The sequence below is a fragment of the Lagopus muta genome, chromosome 19, assembly GCF_023343835.1.
Source record: "Lagopus muta isolate bLagMut1 chromosome 19, bLagMut1 primary, whole genome shotgun sequence".
In the NCBI taxonomy this organism is placed as follows: Eukaryota; Metazoa; Chordata; class Aves; order Galliformes; family Phasianidae; genus Lagopus; species Lagopus muta.
Window position 1 is genome coordinate 7,272,439 of NC_064451.1, and position 16,928 is coordinate 7,289,366.

The window sequence follows — 16,928 nt, forward strand, 5'->3', positions numbered from 1 at the left end:
CTTCATAGAATCATAGAATGGCCTGGGTTGAAAAGGACCACAATGATCACCTAATTTCAACCCCCCTGCTGTGTGCAAGGTCTCCAACCAGCAGACCAGGATCCACATCCAGCCTGGCCTTGAATGCCTGCAGGGATGGGGCATCCACAGCCTCCTTGGGCAGCCTGTTCCAGTGCCTCACCACCCTCTGCGTGAAAAACTTCCTACTAATATCCAACCTAAACCTCCCCTGTCTCAGTTTTAAACCATTCCCCCTTGTCCTATCATACTCCCTCTCTTGCTGCAATTAAAGCTGATGAGCTGCAGCACGCTGCTTGTGCTGGGAGAGGGCTGAGACCAGGAGGGAAAGCCAATAGAAAAGGCAGGGATATCCTACACACAAGGAGGAACGGGGTGCTGGGGCATCGCATCGGGCCTCTGTGATGTGCATAGTGATAGTGCAGTGATAGCTATGGGACGGGCTGATAACACACACAGGTGATAGACTGGAATATGGCAATGGGGAGAGATAAGGGAGTGTATTTTTACAGGGGGAGGTGCTAGGGTGCTAACATTTATGGCACCGGGAGCTTTGCCAATGAAAGAATCAACCCAGGCAGATAAGAGGTTCGGAAATGCTGGGGATCACCCAGAGAGGTGATGGTGGTGGCAACGTGTCCCGGGGGTGTCACCCACAGACCCCAGCCCATGCCTGGGGGGAGGTGGGATGCAGCCATGGGGCTGAGCAGGGAGGGGGTGTGTGTGTGAGTGTGTGCAAAGAGGTGTTCATTGGGTGGACCACGATGGAAACCCCAAGGTATCGTGCTCTGAAGGCCACTGGGGTGCAACAACTGGGGGGGAGCCTTGGTGGGGTTCTCTCTGTGCTCCACAGATGCCCCCACCCTGGGGCTGCCTCCCTCCTGGCCAGCACCTCTTAATTTTCAAAGTTCATTTCCCCCCCTATCGCTTTTAGTTTTTCCTTTTCCTCACTTTTGTTTTCTTCTTCTTTTTCTTTTCCTGACACTTTTTTCCTTTTTCACAAACCATTTTTTTTCAATTTCCTTTTCCCCACTTTTTTTTCCCCTTTCCCCAACACACTTTTAATCTTTCCTTTCCCCCTTCCCCCCCGCCCCTCCATTTTTCCTTTCTCCCCCACCCCCTCCCATTCACCCTTTCTCCCACATCACTTTTCATCAAGCCAACCCAATTCCCCCATTTCTCCCCTCACCATTTCCTCCCACCCCACCCCCAATTCCCCCCCCCATTCCATTTACAATCCCCATTTCCCCACATTTTCTATTTCCCTTACTCCCACTTTTAACTCCCTCTTTTTTTCCCCCATCACTTTTAACCACCCTTTCCCCCCCCTCAGTTTTTCCCTTTCCCTCCCCACTCCTTTTTTTTCTTTTTTTGCCTATTAATTCTCCCTTTTCATTTTTTCTTTTTTTTTTAATTCCTTCCATCCTTCCCCTCTCCCCATATTCACACCCTCCCCTTTTCCCCCTCCTCTTTTTCCCTTTTTCCTCTCCCCTGCGCGGGCGCTGCGGGGCGGGCGCTGCGGGGCGGGCGCTGCGGGGCGGGCGCTGCGGGGCGGGCGCTGCGGGGCGGGCGCTGCGGGGCGGGCGCTGCGGGGCGGGCGCTGCGGGGCGGGCGCTGCGGGGCGGGCGCTGCGCTCAGCTCCCCCCCCCCCCCCACCCCCCTGCGCTGGCCCCGCGCGGCGGCTGCTGGCGGAGTTACATTGTTGGGAGTTTGCACAACTCGCGGCTGCGCTGCGCGGGGCCGCCGTGCGGGCCGAGCCTTCGCCTTCCCCTCCCTCCTCCTCCTCCTCCTCTTCGCCCTCCTCCTCCTCCTCTCCCTCCTCCCCCCTTGGGTGTTCTTTTCTTTTTTTTTTTTTTCTTTTTTTTTTTCCTCCCCTCCCTCCCTTCCCCCTCCCTCTCCCCTTTCGCTTTGATTTCGCTCTCCTCCTCCCCTGTGCGCGCCGTGTGTGTGTGTGTGTGTGTGTTTTTCGCCTCCGCCGCCGCTCTCCACCGAAGCCCCTTGGCATGAGTTAAGCACCAGCGATGGACACCAAACACTTCCTGCCACTGGGTGAGTTGGGTTCCGAGCGGCTGCTTCGTTCCTACAGCGGAGGAGGAGGAGAAGAAGAGGGGGAGGGAATACAGAAAATAGAAAAGAGCGCAAACAGCCTCCGGAGCTGCCGCCTCAATCCCCCCCCCCCCCCCCCGGCGCCGGGATGCGCTGCGCCCCTTCTCGGGGAAAGCCGGGGGCTGTTCCCCCCCACCCCCTCCCCTCCATCCGGCTGCCGACTTGGTGCTTTTCTGCGCTCTCGGGTTGGATTTATATTATTATTATTATTATTGTGTTGCGAGGCGGCGCAAGCGGTATTTTCAAACGGGGAAGCCCCTGGTTGCCCGGTCTCGGTGCTGCGGGGAGGGGGGGGGATGGGGGGGGGGAGAAGGCTGGCAGCGCGCTGTCTCGGCTGTTGCTTTCCTCTCTCCGTTTCTCTCTTTATTATATTCCCCCCCTCTCTTTTCCTCCTCTCTTTAGTTCCATTTTCAACCCTCTTTCCAGCTGGAGTTTGCCATCGTTTCGGTGCTGGAGTCAAGTCTTGGCTTGTTAAGGGCGAATGCCTCCCTGCGTCTGGCGTTCAGCAGAAGCGATATTGCAGAGCTCAGGGCTCGGGGAGGGGGAAGAACAAACTTTTAGCGAAGTCGCCTGGCGCCGAGCCCTGGGAGGAGGAATTGGGGCCGAGCCCGCATCGCTGCCACCGCGCAGCGCGGCCGGCGGGGCTTTAAATCAGTGCTGAGGCTTTAAATCAGTGCTGAGGCTTCAGGAACGGAGGGGCTGGGGGTGGGAAAGGGGGATTGTTTGGGTTTTGTTTTTACCGAAATGCCCCCGGAATCACGGTTGTGCAGTGCTCTGTGCTGATAGCGGAGTGCTGCTGCTCTGCCTGCTCCCAAGTTGGTGCTGGGGCTGAAACCATCTCTCTGCATGGTCCGGTCCCGTTCCCCCCCCCCCAGATAAAACCGCCCAGTCCTGCTATAGGGTCAGCAGATGGATGCAGAATCACATATCCCTCAAATAGTGTCCATCTGTGCCCACACTGTTGGTTTAATAGTGAGGCTGGCTGCCCAAAGTTCTGGCATTTCCTTCAGTGCTGTTGTGGGTGAGGGACCCTGAGTGGGGTGATCAGGATTAGGCCCTGGTGATGTGCATACGTTTTCTTGGGGAGCCTGGCTTGCTGTGGATGCTGGTAGCATGCTGTGGTGTTAGTCATGTTGGAGGAGGGGGGTGGGAGCAGCATGTGTCACCTTGCTGCTGTCTGGCAGGGGGTTTGCATGCTGGTGTGAGTGGAAAACAACGGGTTGGTCTGCTCAGTTCTAAATGCAGTGTGTGTGTGGTGGGGAGGGAGGTGAGGGGAGCACAGTGGTGGAGCATGGGGGGACAGACTATAAGCAAGAAATGCAAAGTTGGGGGGAAAACGTGGCTTGCAGTTGATGGAAGGGCGTTATTGGGGTTTGCTACAGGAAAGCCTCTCCAACTTTATCCATTGGCCTTTGGTCGCACATTGCTGAAAACCTCAGCTTTGGCTCTGCAGGCTGAGATTGAAAGGGGAGAGTTGGGTCTCACTCTGAGCTTGGGGACGGACAGAGCCCCAGAGCTTGTGGGCAGCTCGAGAGAGCAAAGAGCATGTGGAGCCCGTGCTGAGCCCTGAGCTAGGGGGTGGAGAGGGGCCCACTCCTGTTTGCATGGCACTGGGGTGCTCTGCCAGGGCAGTGGCTGGGAGCTGGGCAAAAAATAGCCGAGCTCGGATGGTTGGTGCCTTTCTGGAGCGGCCGGGGTCAAAGGCGGGCTCTGGTGCTGCGTGGCCCCATCAAAATCTCAACTCAGTTTGGCCTAAAAAGGATAACGGCATGGGGGCTCGTGGCCAAGCCCTGCCCTTGGTTAGACTCAGATAACCCCGCTGATGTCATGGGTGGAAACGTGGCCAGCACCGGGCACTTTTAATAGTAGGATCTCGTTTTGCTGCTCACCTCAGCAGCGGGTGGCAGACGCCGGGCAGAGGCTCCTGCCAGGGCTCCACATCCCCAGGCATCTCCGCAGCCCCTGGTGCCTGCTGTTCTATGGCTGCAGCCAGGTTGGGTCGGTGATGGGTGTGAAAGTAGCAGAGCTTGGTGCTTTGGGCAGCAGCCTTTTCCCAAATCTCTGAGTAAAAGCGTGGCTCACCGTGGCTGTTGCAATCCCTACGTTGCTTCCTTCTCTTTGCTCCCAAGGAGGTGGAAGATGCTGGGTTGGGTCAGTGGGAACCCACACCTGTGTGCTGTCCCCCATTCTGCTCCTTGTAGCTGCTGGGAAAACCCATAGGGAGGGAAATGGGAAAATAGGATCGATGCACACGGTGTCACTGCCTGGGTGAGCGTCCCAGTGAGCATCACCATGCCTCTTTCTGGGGGATGCTGAACGGTGCTGAGGTCCCTATGGGATCAGGAGATGAAGAACAGACACACTCAGAGCTGTCCAAGTGCAGGGCTCGACCTCTCCTGACTGACACATGCAAAAGAAGGCAGGAAGGAACTGTTGTCTTTATCAGAATCTCGGCTGTGATGGTGAAATAAACCCTTGCAGGGTCCCTGAATTTACTCTGTGTTGTCCTGCTGGGTAGGAGAGAGCATCTGTGCTCCTCGTGTTTGGGGCATTTTATTTGTATAAAGGAGAGCGGGAGTGAAAGCCGCAGAATTTTAGTTATTCCTTGCAAATATTATGGTTGGCATTTTGCTCCCGTTGAAGGAAGAAAAAAAACAAAAACGAGGGGGCAATCCAAATGTTTCACTGGAAAATACGCCCTGCCTTCATCCCACCCACATCTGGTGGGCAAAAGTGAACGCTGATGGAGAAACAGGTTAAAAAAAACCTTTCTGTTGATATCCCTGGGTGCAGGGCTGGATCCCCGTGCGCCGTGAGTGTTGGGTTTGGCTGTGGGATGGTTAAAAACCACCCAGGGTGTGGAGGTGTCTGTGCAGTGGCGTGGGGGCTGCCTGAGGTCCTGAGCTGTCCCAAAGCATCCCAATGCATTGGGCTGTGTGAGCGGGGATTCCCTTTAGGCTCTTGAAGTTGGAATCTCTGCGTTGCTCTTGCCGTAAATAATCTGAGGCCCCGTGTGATGAATATCCCAGGCCTCCTATCGTACATATCCTGGGAGCCTTTATCATACACCTCTCCTGCTGCTGGCGAGGGGTTAGTGATGCCGTGTATTAACCTGGCTCCTCTGTGCTGCTGGGACACCTTGCATCACTGCAGGGCACTGCTGGGCTGTTCCCCAGGACCTCAGTCACCTGGTGGGGCTGTCGTTAATCCTGCTGCATGGATCCCATCCCCAGCACATCCCCAGCACATCTCCCCACCCTATCCTCCATTTGTGGTGCCGAGGGATGCTCGGGGCTCTATGTGGGGTCAGTGCTGGCAGTTCCCTCATTGCTCCCACCCAGGCCCAGCTTGGCTCTCGTTTCAGCCCAGCCACAAAGCAATAGGGGAGGCAGCCCGGATGGTTTTATTCTAATTGATTTTGTCAGGAGTTGCTGTATTTTATTACACGGAGACTCTGGAATAACTTTGAACGTTTGACACGCGCACGAAGAGCTGCTTTCTGACGTTTCCTTCTTTGCTGGGCTTTTATTTCCCCCCCCCTCTTCCTCCTCCTCAAAGCAAAGCTGTGCCTGCAGGGAGGAGCAGCGGCTGCGTCTCTCCGAAGGCTGCTGGAACATCAAGGCAGCACAGAGCAGATGAAATCATATTGCAAATAAGGGTTTAAAAACCCCTGCAGAAGGATCCCTGCATGCACCGTGATTTTCAGACCTTGCCTCGGAAAAATGCCCTCTTGTTAAATGGGAACCGGCTCTGGGAATTGGCCTTATTTTTGTTTCGGACTGCGTTTGGCTTAGAAAAAGTGAAGGAAAAGGTGAAACAACCAGAGATTTTAGGAGCATTTGGAAATAGAAGGTGTTGTCTGGGATAAACAGAGAGCAGTTCGCATGCAGACAGTTCACATGAAGCCCGAATGCTGCTTCCCCCCCCCCCCCACCCCCCCTTTGAAATGTTGTTTAACGTGGAGTTAAAAACTAATCCTGTTCAAACAGACCACTTTAAGCACAAAACATTTGTTTGGTTGGGTTTTTTAGGCTGCACCTGGGGCTGCCGGGCCCCCAGCCCAGTGTGTGGGGTTGGGTGCTGGGATGGGGCTGGGTGGGGAATGGAGGCAGGTGGGATTTGTTGGGGGTTTTGGGGGCTTTGGCCTTGTGGTGGTGACGCCATTGGGCTGTGCTTGTCTGCTTTGGGCTTGTGGTCACTTGGAGGTTCAGGTGGCCAATGCAAGTGGCTTTTAGGGCTGGGAGTGGGGAGAAGCTTTCACTTGAGTGCTGCAAATGGGGAAAGAAGCAACACCCCAAGTCTTGGTTCTGTTGGGGTAAGGATTGCATCCCTTCCTCCTGCCCTCCCCTGCGTCCCAACGGGAGGAGACATTGGGAACTTGGTCCCCCGGAGTGCTTTTGGGATCAGTCTCTTGCTTTCCACTGTTGCATTGGTGGTGAAAGGGAAGCTGCTTTGGCGGCCTCAGCGCCCTGTGGGGCTGCAGGGGCTCCTAACAGCTGGCAATGGGGCCATTAGAGCCAATTTTCTGTATGGTTTGAACCTCGAGTTTGGGTCTTGTGTGATCCGTGACCCTTTCCTGATGTTGCGTCGGGTGCGAGATCGCTGCGGAGCGAGGAGATAAAAGGTGCAGCCCTGGTATTTGCGACCAATAAAACAGGAACGGCATTCCTGTCTGCTCCTTACTTCTCACGCTCTCCTCTTTTGCGCAGTCTTGGCTTTCTTCAGATTGCACTGACTTAAAAGGGGAGGGGGGAGAGACGAGGGGCAGCCCCACAGCTCTACGGCAAATCCTTTGCAGTGGGGCTGCCAGCAGTGCTGGGCCGGGTGCGTGCCTGCTTCCAGCTGGCGATGTGAAGGCAGCCCCGTCTCATTCTTGTTTTTCCATTTTTGGCCGACGGGTGAAGCGCTGCCGGAAAGTTTCTTTTTTTTTTTTTTTTTCCTTTTTTTTTGTTGTTGCTGTGAACTCTGTGGGCTGCGGAGCTGCGATTTCGTCTCGTGGGCAGCGCGGCTCCCACGTCCCCATTGCAGAGCGCGGTGAGGCAACGGCGGCGGTGAAGCAAGAGCGGAAGGGCTGGCACGAGGCGGCTGTGCTGCCCGCAGAAGGAGCAGCCCCTGCGTCTCCCCCCTGGGTGCTGGAGCACCCCCTGCCCCTCCCAGCTCCTCGTTTTGGTGCCCTGTTTTTGGAAGAGGATCGGCTTTATCGGGAGCGGGAGGCTGCGTGCAGAGGAGCGGTGGCCCCTGACGCTGCAGCTGGTGGCAGATAGCGGCGTATCAGCAGAGGTTGTGCTGGAGGTGCTCGCCGGTGGGGATGTGTGCAGCTCCACGTTGCTTGGCTGTGTTGGGAGCTCCCATTCCTTGCACCTCAGCGTGGCTGGGGTGTGGGGTTGGAGCTGAGAGCCAGGAGCTGGAGTGCTTTGCAAGGGGCTGGCTGGCAGCTCGGCACCTGCAGATCCAGCCCTCCTCCCGACCTGCACTTGCTCAAGTGTGGCTCTCAATGGATTGTAAAACCCAGCGTGATTCACAGCTCTCTGCCCTCCGGCCCTCGCTGAGCATGAGAGAGAAAATCATCCTCTGGTTTGTCATCCTCCTTCCTAACGGGGAGCTGCTGCTGTCCGGCTCTTCTCCCCCCCCCCCCCGTATAACACCTCACAGTTATCTGTGTTGTAATTTAAATTTCACTCTCGTTTTTTGATTTTTCTTTTTTTGGGTAATTAAAACATTTCCATGCAACCCCCAAATGTGGGGAGGAAGGGAGGGAGGTGCAGCTCCGTGCGTGCGTGTGGCTCACAGACAGTGAAATTGCACCCTAGAGTTATAAAGCAATTGTCTAGCTCAGCAGCAGAATGAGCATGAAATGGTGCAGAAAGCAACTAAATAAAATTGGGTAAGGCAGATGCATGAAAATAATGACATCTCTGTGGTGGAGTCAGGCACGCTCGCTCCCGTTCTCGTGAGAACAGATAAACTTTCAGAGCAGCCTTAGCATTTATTTTCCCAGGATCTCTTTTGGAGTGGGAGCGCAGTGGTGTGGCTGAGCTCCGTGCCCTCTCTTTGGCTATGGGGCCATGCTGAGCCCCTCACCCCTTCCCCTCTGCTCCCCAACCCCCTCTGCTTTCCCTGCTCGTTTCCCGCGTGGGTTTTTCTGCTCAGCCAAGCACCCAAGCGATAACCTTTGCAACTTCATTTCCCTGCTGTGCAGCGGAAGGCTCCGGGATGCTGGGAGCGGGTGGCTGTGCAGGAGACCAGCCTGGTGCCGTGGCAATGACACCGAGCTGCAATCCTGGCTCACCCTGCAGCTCTCCTTCTGCTTCCCAGCCTGAAGCGTGGCACTGTGCTCCTGCCCCATCCCTTGCCCTGCTCCCAGGCGCTGTCTCTCTCTCAGTGCTCGGATGCTGCCCGGAGCCTTTAACCTCAGCAAAGGCACGTTCTCCTCTGTCAGCTCAGGGAAGCTGATATGCTTCCTGACATTGTCTGACGTTTTGCACCCGGATTTCTCCCAGGCTGGAAACAAGCTGCTAATCCCCCCCCCACCTAGGGGACATGGAGGTGGCACGAAGGCTGCCTCCCCGCTTGGTTGCAAGGCTGTTCCATCCAAATTTAAATCCATGCTTTGCTTTTTGGGGTTGGGCTGCAGCAAAAAACCTCTCGGTGTCCTGTAGGGCTGTGTCCCCACAGTCCCTGCTTTGGAACACAGGGATGTGTGCACGCTGCCATCTGTCCTCAGAAGGTTTCCCTGCAGATGTTGCTCTGGGTGGGCGTTGGGGTGTCGCTGTGTTTTTTGCTGGTGGAGAGAAGGGGAAATGGAATTGCACGCATGCAAAAAATCAGTGTGAAGGCATAAATCAGGGCTCGAGTGAAAGGTTAAAGAAATCCAGAGGAAACGGAGCGATGAGCGCGATAGAAAGGAGTTTCCTGTACCTACATGGGCCACCCAGGCTCCTTTCCTGTTAGGGTAAACCTGTCAGAAGCTGAAGTTTTCTGCACACCTAAGCAAGTTGTGGGCATGCTGTGCTGCACGGGGCAGCATTAATGCTTTGTACCATGAGTGTGCCTGTCCTGGGCCTCCGTGGGGCTGTTTGGGGGATGCTGCTATCTAAGTGGGGCACGATGCAGTTATCCGGGCTGGAAGCTGTCCTACACAAGGCAGCCCTAAGTCCCTTGTCCTAGCAAAGGGAAGGCTTCTGTCTGCCTGTCTGTCCTGCACACCCAGAGTTGTGCAGTGTTGGCTGTGGCTGGGGGAAGAATTCATGCTGTAGGGAGGGATACCTGCGGGGGCCCCCATTTAAGCACTTAGGGAGGCTTAGCTGTGATCCCTGCTCAAGATAGCCTGGCCCTGGGCCAGCTGATACCCATTGTTTGCAAATGTCAGAGACTTTATCTAAACAGCTCCCAGCCGGCTCAGAGCATCCCGTGTGCACCAAGGGGCTGCTGCACCCCACATTGCTCCCTCCCAGCGGGGTTCTCTGCTGCTTATAGGGTTGGGAGACATGGATTTAATTCATTGGGGTTCTGGGGTCGGACCTGGCCCTGTTTTGGTTACTGGAGCAGTGCATCCCGCTCAGCTTTCAGCTTCTGCTCAGGGCAAACCAGCAGTTCCCATCCGGAGCTCTTCGGGCCCCACCTGTAGGGCAGGTTTAACCTGTGGGAACGGGAGGCTGTGGGTCACTGGAGGGTTGCTGAGCCCGGGTGCTTGGTTTGCTCAAGGCTGTTGCTTTTCCTCCTGGGCCGGTCGGCTGGGTGCTGCACCATGAGAGCAGAGGCAACACCACGTCTGGGTTCTGCAGCAGAGCTTTGAGGCCTCCGGGTGTGTGCAGGAGTTGTTGCAGGGCAGGGGTTTCTCATGGGGAGCAGCACTGTGATGCACACACCTCCCCACATCCCGTGAGCCCAGGCACTGCAGGGCTGATCTGCATACCCATCAGGTCTCCTGCTTGGACCCATTGGCCCCAGGTCTCTTTTTGTCACCCGCTCAGTCCGATGGATGGATGATGCCCTTCTCCCACGGCTCTGCTGTAAGGGGCTGGGAGCAGAGGCTGCATGGAAAGCATCCAGAGAGCAGGGTCTGATGTGGGCTCAGGAAGTCTTTTGATTCCCTGGGTGGGACTAAAGGCTTTGCATGGGGTGGGAAACTTCAGCTGGTGGGGGGGGACAGTACAAATTAATCAGGTAGAGGTGACTCTACCAAAAGAATAAAGCGTTGGCCTGTCCTGTAGTTATCAGTGTGGAAAGGACAAGCACGCAAGGACTTCCATGCAAATGATTAAACCCACAGCCCTGCTCCAAAACCTGGGGAAAGGAGCCCCAAGCTGTGGGGCTGGGGGCTGCAGGTGCCCCCCCAGCTGCTGTGGAGTCAGTGTTTGTCACTGACCCCATTGGGTGGGCTGAGTTTCCCACCAGGGAGCTGAGGGCTGGGACTGACGTGCAGTGATTTGCTGACTTTATTATGAAGGCATTAGGATGGCTGGGGTGGGGAGCAGGAGTTCACGTGTTCCAGACTTTCAGTGTATGTTTTGCTGTGAGAAGGTGAAATCCTGCATGTGCTTTGGAGGAGAGTTAGGAGAAAGGCTTTCACTCACGCTCCGGGCCCCGTCGGTAGCTGCAGAAGAGGAATGTTATAAGGAGCTATTCATCATTGCAATTACTTTATTAAGAGTACACAGTGTGCTTGGGAGCTGGAAGAGATGGAGCTTTGGGATGTTTTCAGCATTATAAATACCGATTGATTACGTCACCCAGCTTTTAAAGAAGGGTATGTGCAGCCCTGGTGGCAGAGAGGCTGCAGCACCGCAGCAGTGCTGTCCCTGGGGCTCTGGTTGGGTGTCCACCACCCCATAACCACAGCACTGCCATTCCTCTGCAGCAGCGCTGTGCGACCTCGTTCTGCTTTAAAACCCCACGCTGCTCTGCGCCCCGGTTTGCAGTTTCCTGCCCTGTGTTTTGCCAGGGACGCCCACCTTGGCAGCACCCATCCTGCAGCTGCCCCGTGGCACTGCTGTGTTATCGTGGCTGTGTGCTGGGGCTAAAGTCCACGATGGGAAAATGCCCGGTGGACTTTTAACCAGAGAGCCCTGCTGGGAAAACTTTAACTGTTTCGTGGCCATCTGTGCTGGGAAGCAAGCAGAGGAACAGGGCTGGGTGCAGGCAGGGGAGGGATGCTCACGCTGTGTCCTTGCGTGGTCCCACCTCTTGCTTTCTGCTGGCTGTGCTGTCAGCCCCTCGGCTCTCAGCCTGGTTGTGCCATGTGGGTTGGGCCCCCAAAGTCTGGTTGTGGCACGAGGAGGCTGCAGCTGTAGCACTGGGCTGTTCTCCATCATTTCGCCCTGCTGGAGGGCTGTGAGCTGCCCTTGGCTCTCCTGCTGCATGCTCTGAAAAGGTTCACCCGGTGCAGTGGGCAGGAGGTGGGCATGGCTGTGCTGCGTCCATATCAATGGAATCAGCATCTAAAGCTTAAAAGGAGACCTGCTGCTGCTTTTTCTTTCTCCCATTGTGTGGAGGGGGGTTATTCCAGCATCCTCACCCTTAATCTTTTTGGCCTTTGTTTTTTGATCCCCCAACATGTTGTGGGGTGCACAGAGCACAGCTCCCACGAGCTGTAGGGCACTGCTGCCATTTCCAGGCCCCTTTCTCCCCACTCTGGGTGAGGCTGGGCAGGATTTTCCTGCAGCCTCAATGGTCTTTGCAGAAAGGCCCCATTCAGCTCCGAGGGCACGGGGCCAGCACGGGAGGGATGCTGATGCTCAGAGCTCAGCACTGGGCTGGCATCACAGGTCCGGGTGGATTTGGGGAGGCACAGCTTCATATGGGAGCCCAGTGGCTTCCCCTGGCTGTGCCGTCAATGGAAGCGATTCCAGGGTGAGACATTCCAAACGTGAAAGCCTTTATTGCTGGGTAGAGCTAGGTTTGTTTTGTTTATCATCCATTTACTTGGCTTTGGAGGCATGCCCAGATTTCTCCAATTTGGTGTGCGTGGATGTGTGATTTATTAGGATTCAGGGTTTTTTTTCTTTTTTGTCCTGCTTTAATTTCACTTCCTCAAGCTGACAGGCCGGGTGAAGAAACTTCTTTTGGATGATTTCCTCTATAGTTTTAAGGGGATGCCTAAAAATAAAGAGAAAAAGCTGAAGTGGGGCCGGCAGTCAGAATCCACACAGTTTGCTGCTGGTGTGGTAGCAAGGAGAGCTCGGAGGCTCCAACGCAATGGGGTTCCATATCGGGGTGTGTATGGGCAGCCATGGGCAGCCCTGAGTGTCTGCAGAGCCCCTTGTGCTGCAGTCCCCACTCTTAGGCACACTTGTAGCATGCGAGCAGCCCGTAAAAATAGCTGTGCATGTCTAAAGCTTTGCCAGCTCCAAGTGTCGGTTTCCTCTCTTTGGTTTGATCTGTTCCGCAGCAGTCAGGAAGAGGTGGGGGAGAGAAATCCATCTAACATTGGAAAACAGAATTGCAGCCCGCGGGAAGCAGGGGGGGAGCAGGTAGGTGAGCGTGGAGCACCTGCAGCCGCTCGGAGCTGCTGCTGTGCAGCCGACGTTTGTTGGGTGGCTTTTGCAATGGCTTTGGGCTTTCGAAATAAGGAGCTGGGATTTTGCTGGGTGTTCTCAGGGAAACCACAGCAAGCAGGGGTGGGGGGGGGGGACCCAGTTCCCTGTCCGTCCATCCATCCGTCTGTCCATCCATCCGTCCGTCCTTAGTGCCTGTCAGCAAAGAGATTGAGATGAAGGCAAACTTCTTCCCCTCACCCCCCTGTGAAAGAGGGAGGGAGGAGGAGGAGGAGTGAGAGAAAAAGATTTCTCCCCCCCGGGGATCAGCTGTGATAAAAAGCTTCTCCTTTGAAAAGCAACCAGAGAAAAGAAGTGTGTCTAATCCTGCAAGAGAAGAAAGGCGGAACATCCCTCCTCTGAGAGCTGCCCTAGGGATGGAGGGACCCTGTGGGGATGCGAAGTTTGGGCTGATCCCTCTGCAGGATGCTTTTTTGGGATGGATGAGGATTGGCTCAGAGGAGCTGTGACTGGGGGGGGGAGGCTGTGCCCCACTGCTCTCCTCGTGCCGTCATTGCAGCTCAGCAATGACATGTACGGATTTTCTTTCTCCTTCTACCCTCAGTTCTGGGGCTGGGGAAGAGGAAAGGGGAGATGCTGTGCGAGGATGGATGCTCATCCCTGCAGTGGGCCTGGAAGGCCTCCACCATAAAGCTGGAAGCGTTGACTCCAATGGGCTCCCCTTGAGCTGCAGGCACCAGCGGTCCTGCACAGCCTCCTGCTTCTGTCCTGTTGCTGTGGTTGATGATTTATCCTGAGCTGCATCCGCCCTGTCTCATGACTGGGGTGAAAAAAACTCCACAAGGGCAGCACAGGGCTCCGAGCTCAGAGTTCCTTTCCTGTGCCCTGAGCTGCACCGTACAGTGTGAGCAGCACTGCCTTTGGGGATGCTTTTGGAGACCAGAGAGGTTCACCTGGCTGCTGAGAATTTCCCCTGTCTCCTCGAACTGAGTGACGGTGACATTCACACAGCTGAAGTCCATACTGTGCTGCAGTTAAGGAGTTGGTTTCTGACTGAGGATTGGAGAGACCAGCAGGGTTCTGCTGTTGGAGAATAGGAAGTGCTGAGTGGTGGGCAAGGATGGAGCATCCCTGCGTGCCATGAGCCTTTCAGGATGTCAGGTGTCACCTCCTGCCCTGATCTGCCCATCTGCTGCTCTCCTTGCAGGGGAAGGCAGTGCTGAGGTTTGGTGTCCATGCTGGGCTGGGGCAGCCCGCAGCACTCAGGGTTTTGGCAACCCCCCCCGCCTTTGTTTGTATACAGAAGGAGCGAGTGACTCACAAACCCTCCCGTGGAAAGGGGATCAGGAAATTAGCTCAGGCTCTTGTGAAAGACCGAAGCCAACTCGAGACCTATAATTAAAGCGGGTGTCAAAGAATGAAGTGCAAATTCCTCCGTGGGCATATCACTGGGAGGGGGGGCAGTGCTGGCCCGGTGGCAGCTCCTGAGGGGGGGCATAGGGCTGTGTGGGACCAGGCTGGGGCCATGCCTGTCTGTGTGCCCCAATCTGGGCTGCTCTGTCTCTCTGGGGAGAGCAAACCTATACAGGAGGTGATGCCAACGGTGTCCCGTCCCGTTACCATCCATGAAGGATCGAGTTGCAGAACAGTGCTTGGAACAGGTTTGTTCCATCCTCTTGCCCGCACTGTTACCATCTTTACGTTTATTACTGGCTCCCACTGCTGCTTCTTTTCCTCTGTTCTGGGATGAGACCAGGGCTGGGACATCCTTTTGGAGAAGTTAGCGTGGAGCAGGGAGTTCTGACACGTGAGCTGCTGAAAATCAGGGTTTGTGCTGGAACCCAGACAGGTACTGGAGACCATGCAACAAACAGAGCCTTGCAACAGAGCCGTGCAATGAACAGAGCTGTGCAACAGAGCTGTGCTCCTCCAGGAGCTGTACTGAGCAGCAGTTGGGGGGAGGCTTCCCCTCTGCAGCCCTGAAGGATGGGCTCCTGCTTTGGGAGGGGAAACCGAGGCACAGTGTTGTTACTGTTGGTTTGTATAGCGCTCGCGGTGGCACCAGACTGTTGCACTGTCCCTGCTTTTCCCTACCTGCAGCCCCTGGCTTTGTGACAGGGACACGAAGCGCGGTGCCCCTGCTCGGTCCCCCAGCAAATGTCAAATCTGCTGAGCAGACGGAAAAAAAACACCGAAAACCCAGCCCCAGTGCACGAGGAAGAAATGCTGGTGTGTCCTGGGCGGATTAACAGAGACTCCTCGGCGGATTCCTCCGAAGGGAGGTGCTGGAAGCCGGCCACCAGCCGGGCCTGCTGCATTTTTCCTGGATTCTCTTCCCATTTGGGGACTGAACTTTTGTCTGAAAAATATGTATTTTTAACTCGGCGGTGTCTGAAGCTCGTCTCGGCTTTGGGCTTTGCTTGCCTTTGTGCTGTCCGAGATGGAGGCAGGGCTGAATGCTGCTACCCGCCCAGGCTGGGAGGTGGGGATAGCAAGCTTCTCCCTAACCCACAAACCGTGTTGGCTACAGCTGCCTTGGGAACCAACATGTGAGATTTATCCATCCCCAGGTGCTTGCTTGCATCCCAGCTGCCGCAGGGCGCCTGTGTGCCACCTCTGGGGCTGCACTTTGGCTGAGGTGAGCTGTGCAGGCTGTGTTTCCATAGGGTTGCCATGCTCTGTGGTGCTGTTAGCTCGCTTCCCCCCACGAGGACAGCAGGACCATCCGGGCTGTGTTTTCCTAATGAAAACAAATAAAACAAACCCATCCGCGGCGCTGTTTACAATAGGAGCTTGGGAAGAGTCAAGCTGAATATTGCTTCCTCACCGAGTTTTTTCGCGCACGAGTTTGTTGCTGTTGGCCAGCTCTGTGTGCTGGGCTGCTGCCGGCCCCCTGGGGTGCTCGGGATGGGGACACACGTGGCTCTGTCCCTGGGAAGGTGCCCTGGGAGCGTGGTGGTTTGCTAAGCAAGGAGGGTCTCACCGTGGGGATATCTTTGGGGTGAAATAATGTTTTCTGCAGAGGGATGGAGGGTGGGTTGGCCAACACCTGCGTTGCTTGCATCCATCCCGGGGGGCTGCACTGTGCTCCAGGAGCATCACTGCTGTGGTTTGGGATGGGAGCTGCTCTGCTCCCGCTGCTTTGGGGTTGGAAAGGGGATACGGGCTATGGGAGGGAGGTGGGCAGGGAGCTGTGCGTGGCTGCAGGGATGGCTTCCAGCTGTGCACGGAGGCTGAAGTCTAGCTAATGAGTCAATGGCAATTAATTAACTCCAGGGCACTTAACAAATATTAACTAATTGTTTTGCTCTAAGCAAGGTCCGTCCAATTACCCCACTGGTTAGGTTGAGCGTGGAGGAGCAAATTGCACATGCAGCTTTGCAGCCTGAGCATCTCTCCGCTCCCCTGTGAAGGTTTGCAAGGGGAGAGCTGGCAGTGCTGGTGGTGAATGGCCTGGGTTGTGGCCATGCTCTGAGCCATGTCAGCAGAATGCCACGTTGCCGTGGGTGGCAGCAGTGGTCGTGTGGGTACATTTATTTTTAAATGGAACAGTTTGGCCCTCAGGTGGTTTCCAGTTTGTTTATTTATTTACTTCGTTTGGATGGCCGGAGAAGTTTGCAGGAAGGTTGCAAATGGTGGCTTATGGTTGGGAAGGGATTAAATCTGGGGCCCCATTGTGTGAGCGGGGCTAATTTTAGGCCTCTGATCTTAAAATAGATGAAATGGGGGGGGGGGAAAGGGCTTTTCCCCAGGCCAAGGGAGGGATGCCCCAAGGAAAGGATGCAGCCAAAGTCAACAGAGGGACAGGGTGAGCTGCTGGTGGCTAGGGGAGCTCACCCCACTGTGGTGCTGGGAGCACTGGGCAGCATGGCTTCGTGCTCTGTTTCAGTGTCCCCATCCCCAGCTGGGGGGGCTCTGCAGAGGTTGGGAAGCGTTTGGTGGGTAGCTGAGTCCTCCTGCAAGCAAATATTCCGGCTATATTAAAATGCTTGGGATTTTCAAGTGAATGCAAAGCGCACCGAGCAGTGCCAAGAAAAATTCAGCAGCCTCCAAAAACAGCTTTCCTGGAGGGTTGTTGGTTCCCATTGCCAGGAGGAGGGGGAGCTTGGTGGGTGCAGGTGATGCAGCCCTATGGTGCCCCATCCTGGGTGGCATCGCCAGGGTCCACGCTCTGCTGGGATGATGCTGAGCACAGGCTGACAGCGAGCAGGGCGTCTTGACAGCATCCTGCAGGCTTGTCAGCACTTGGTAATCTCCTTTCTCCTCACTCCCCAGGAAACTTCTTGCAAAGGTGTTGACAAATTCAGA

General features: G+C 55.6%; 1 protein-coding gene across 2 annotated transcripts in view; it reads left to right on the top strand.

Annotated features, from left to right (window-relative positions):
• The first annotated feature begins 1,690 nt into the window (after positions 1-1,690).
• Positions 1,691-16,928, top strand: part of RXRA (retinoid X receptor alpha) — a 76,145-nt gene continuing 60,907 nt past the window's right edge. The window contains exon 1 of one of the 2 annotated variants that reach the window (XM_048966450.1): positions 1,691-2,067. In XM_048966450.1, coding sequence (XP_048822407.1) covers positions 2,040-2,067 — 28 coding nt within the window. In that variant the 5' untranslated portion in view covers positions 1,691-2,039. Of the gene's footprint in view, positions 2,068-6,265; positions 6,440-16,928 lie in introns of those variants that run through there. The other variant, XM_048966449.1, reaches the window with a different exon arrangement.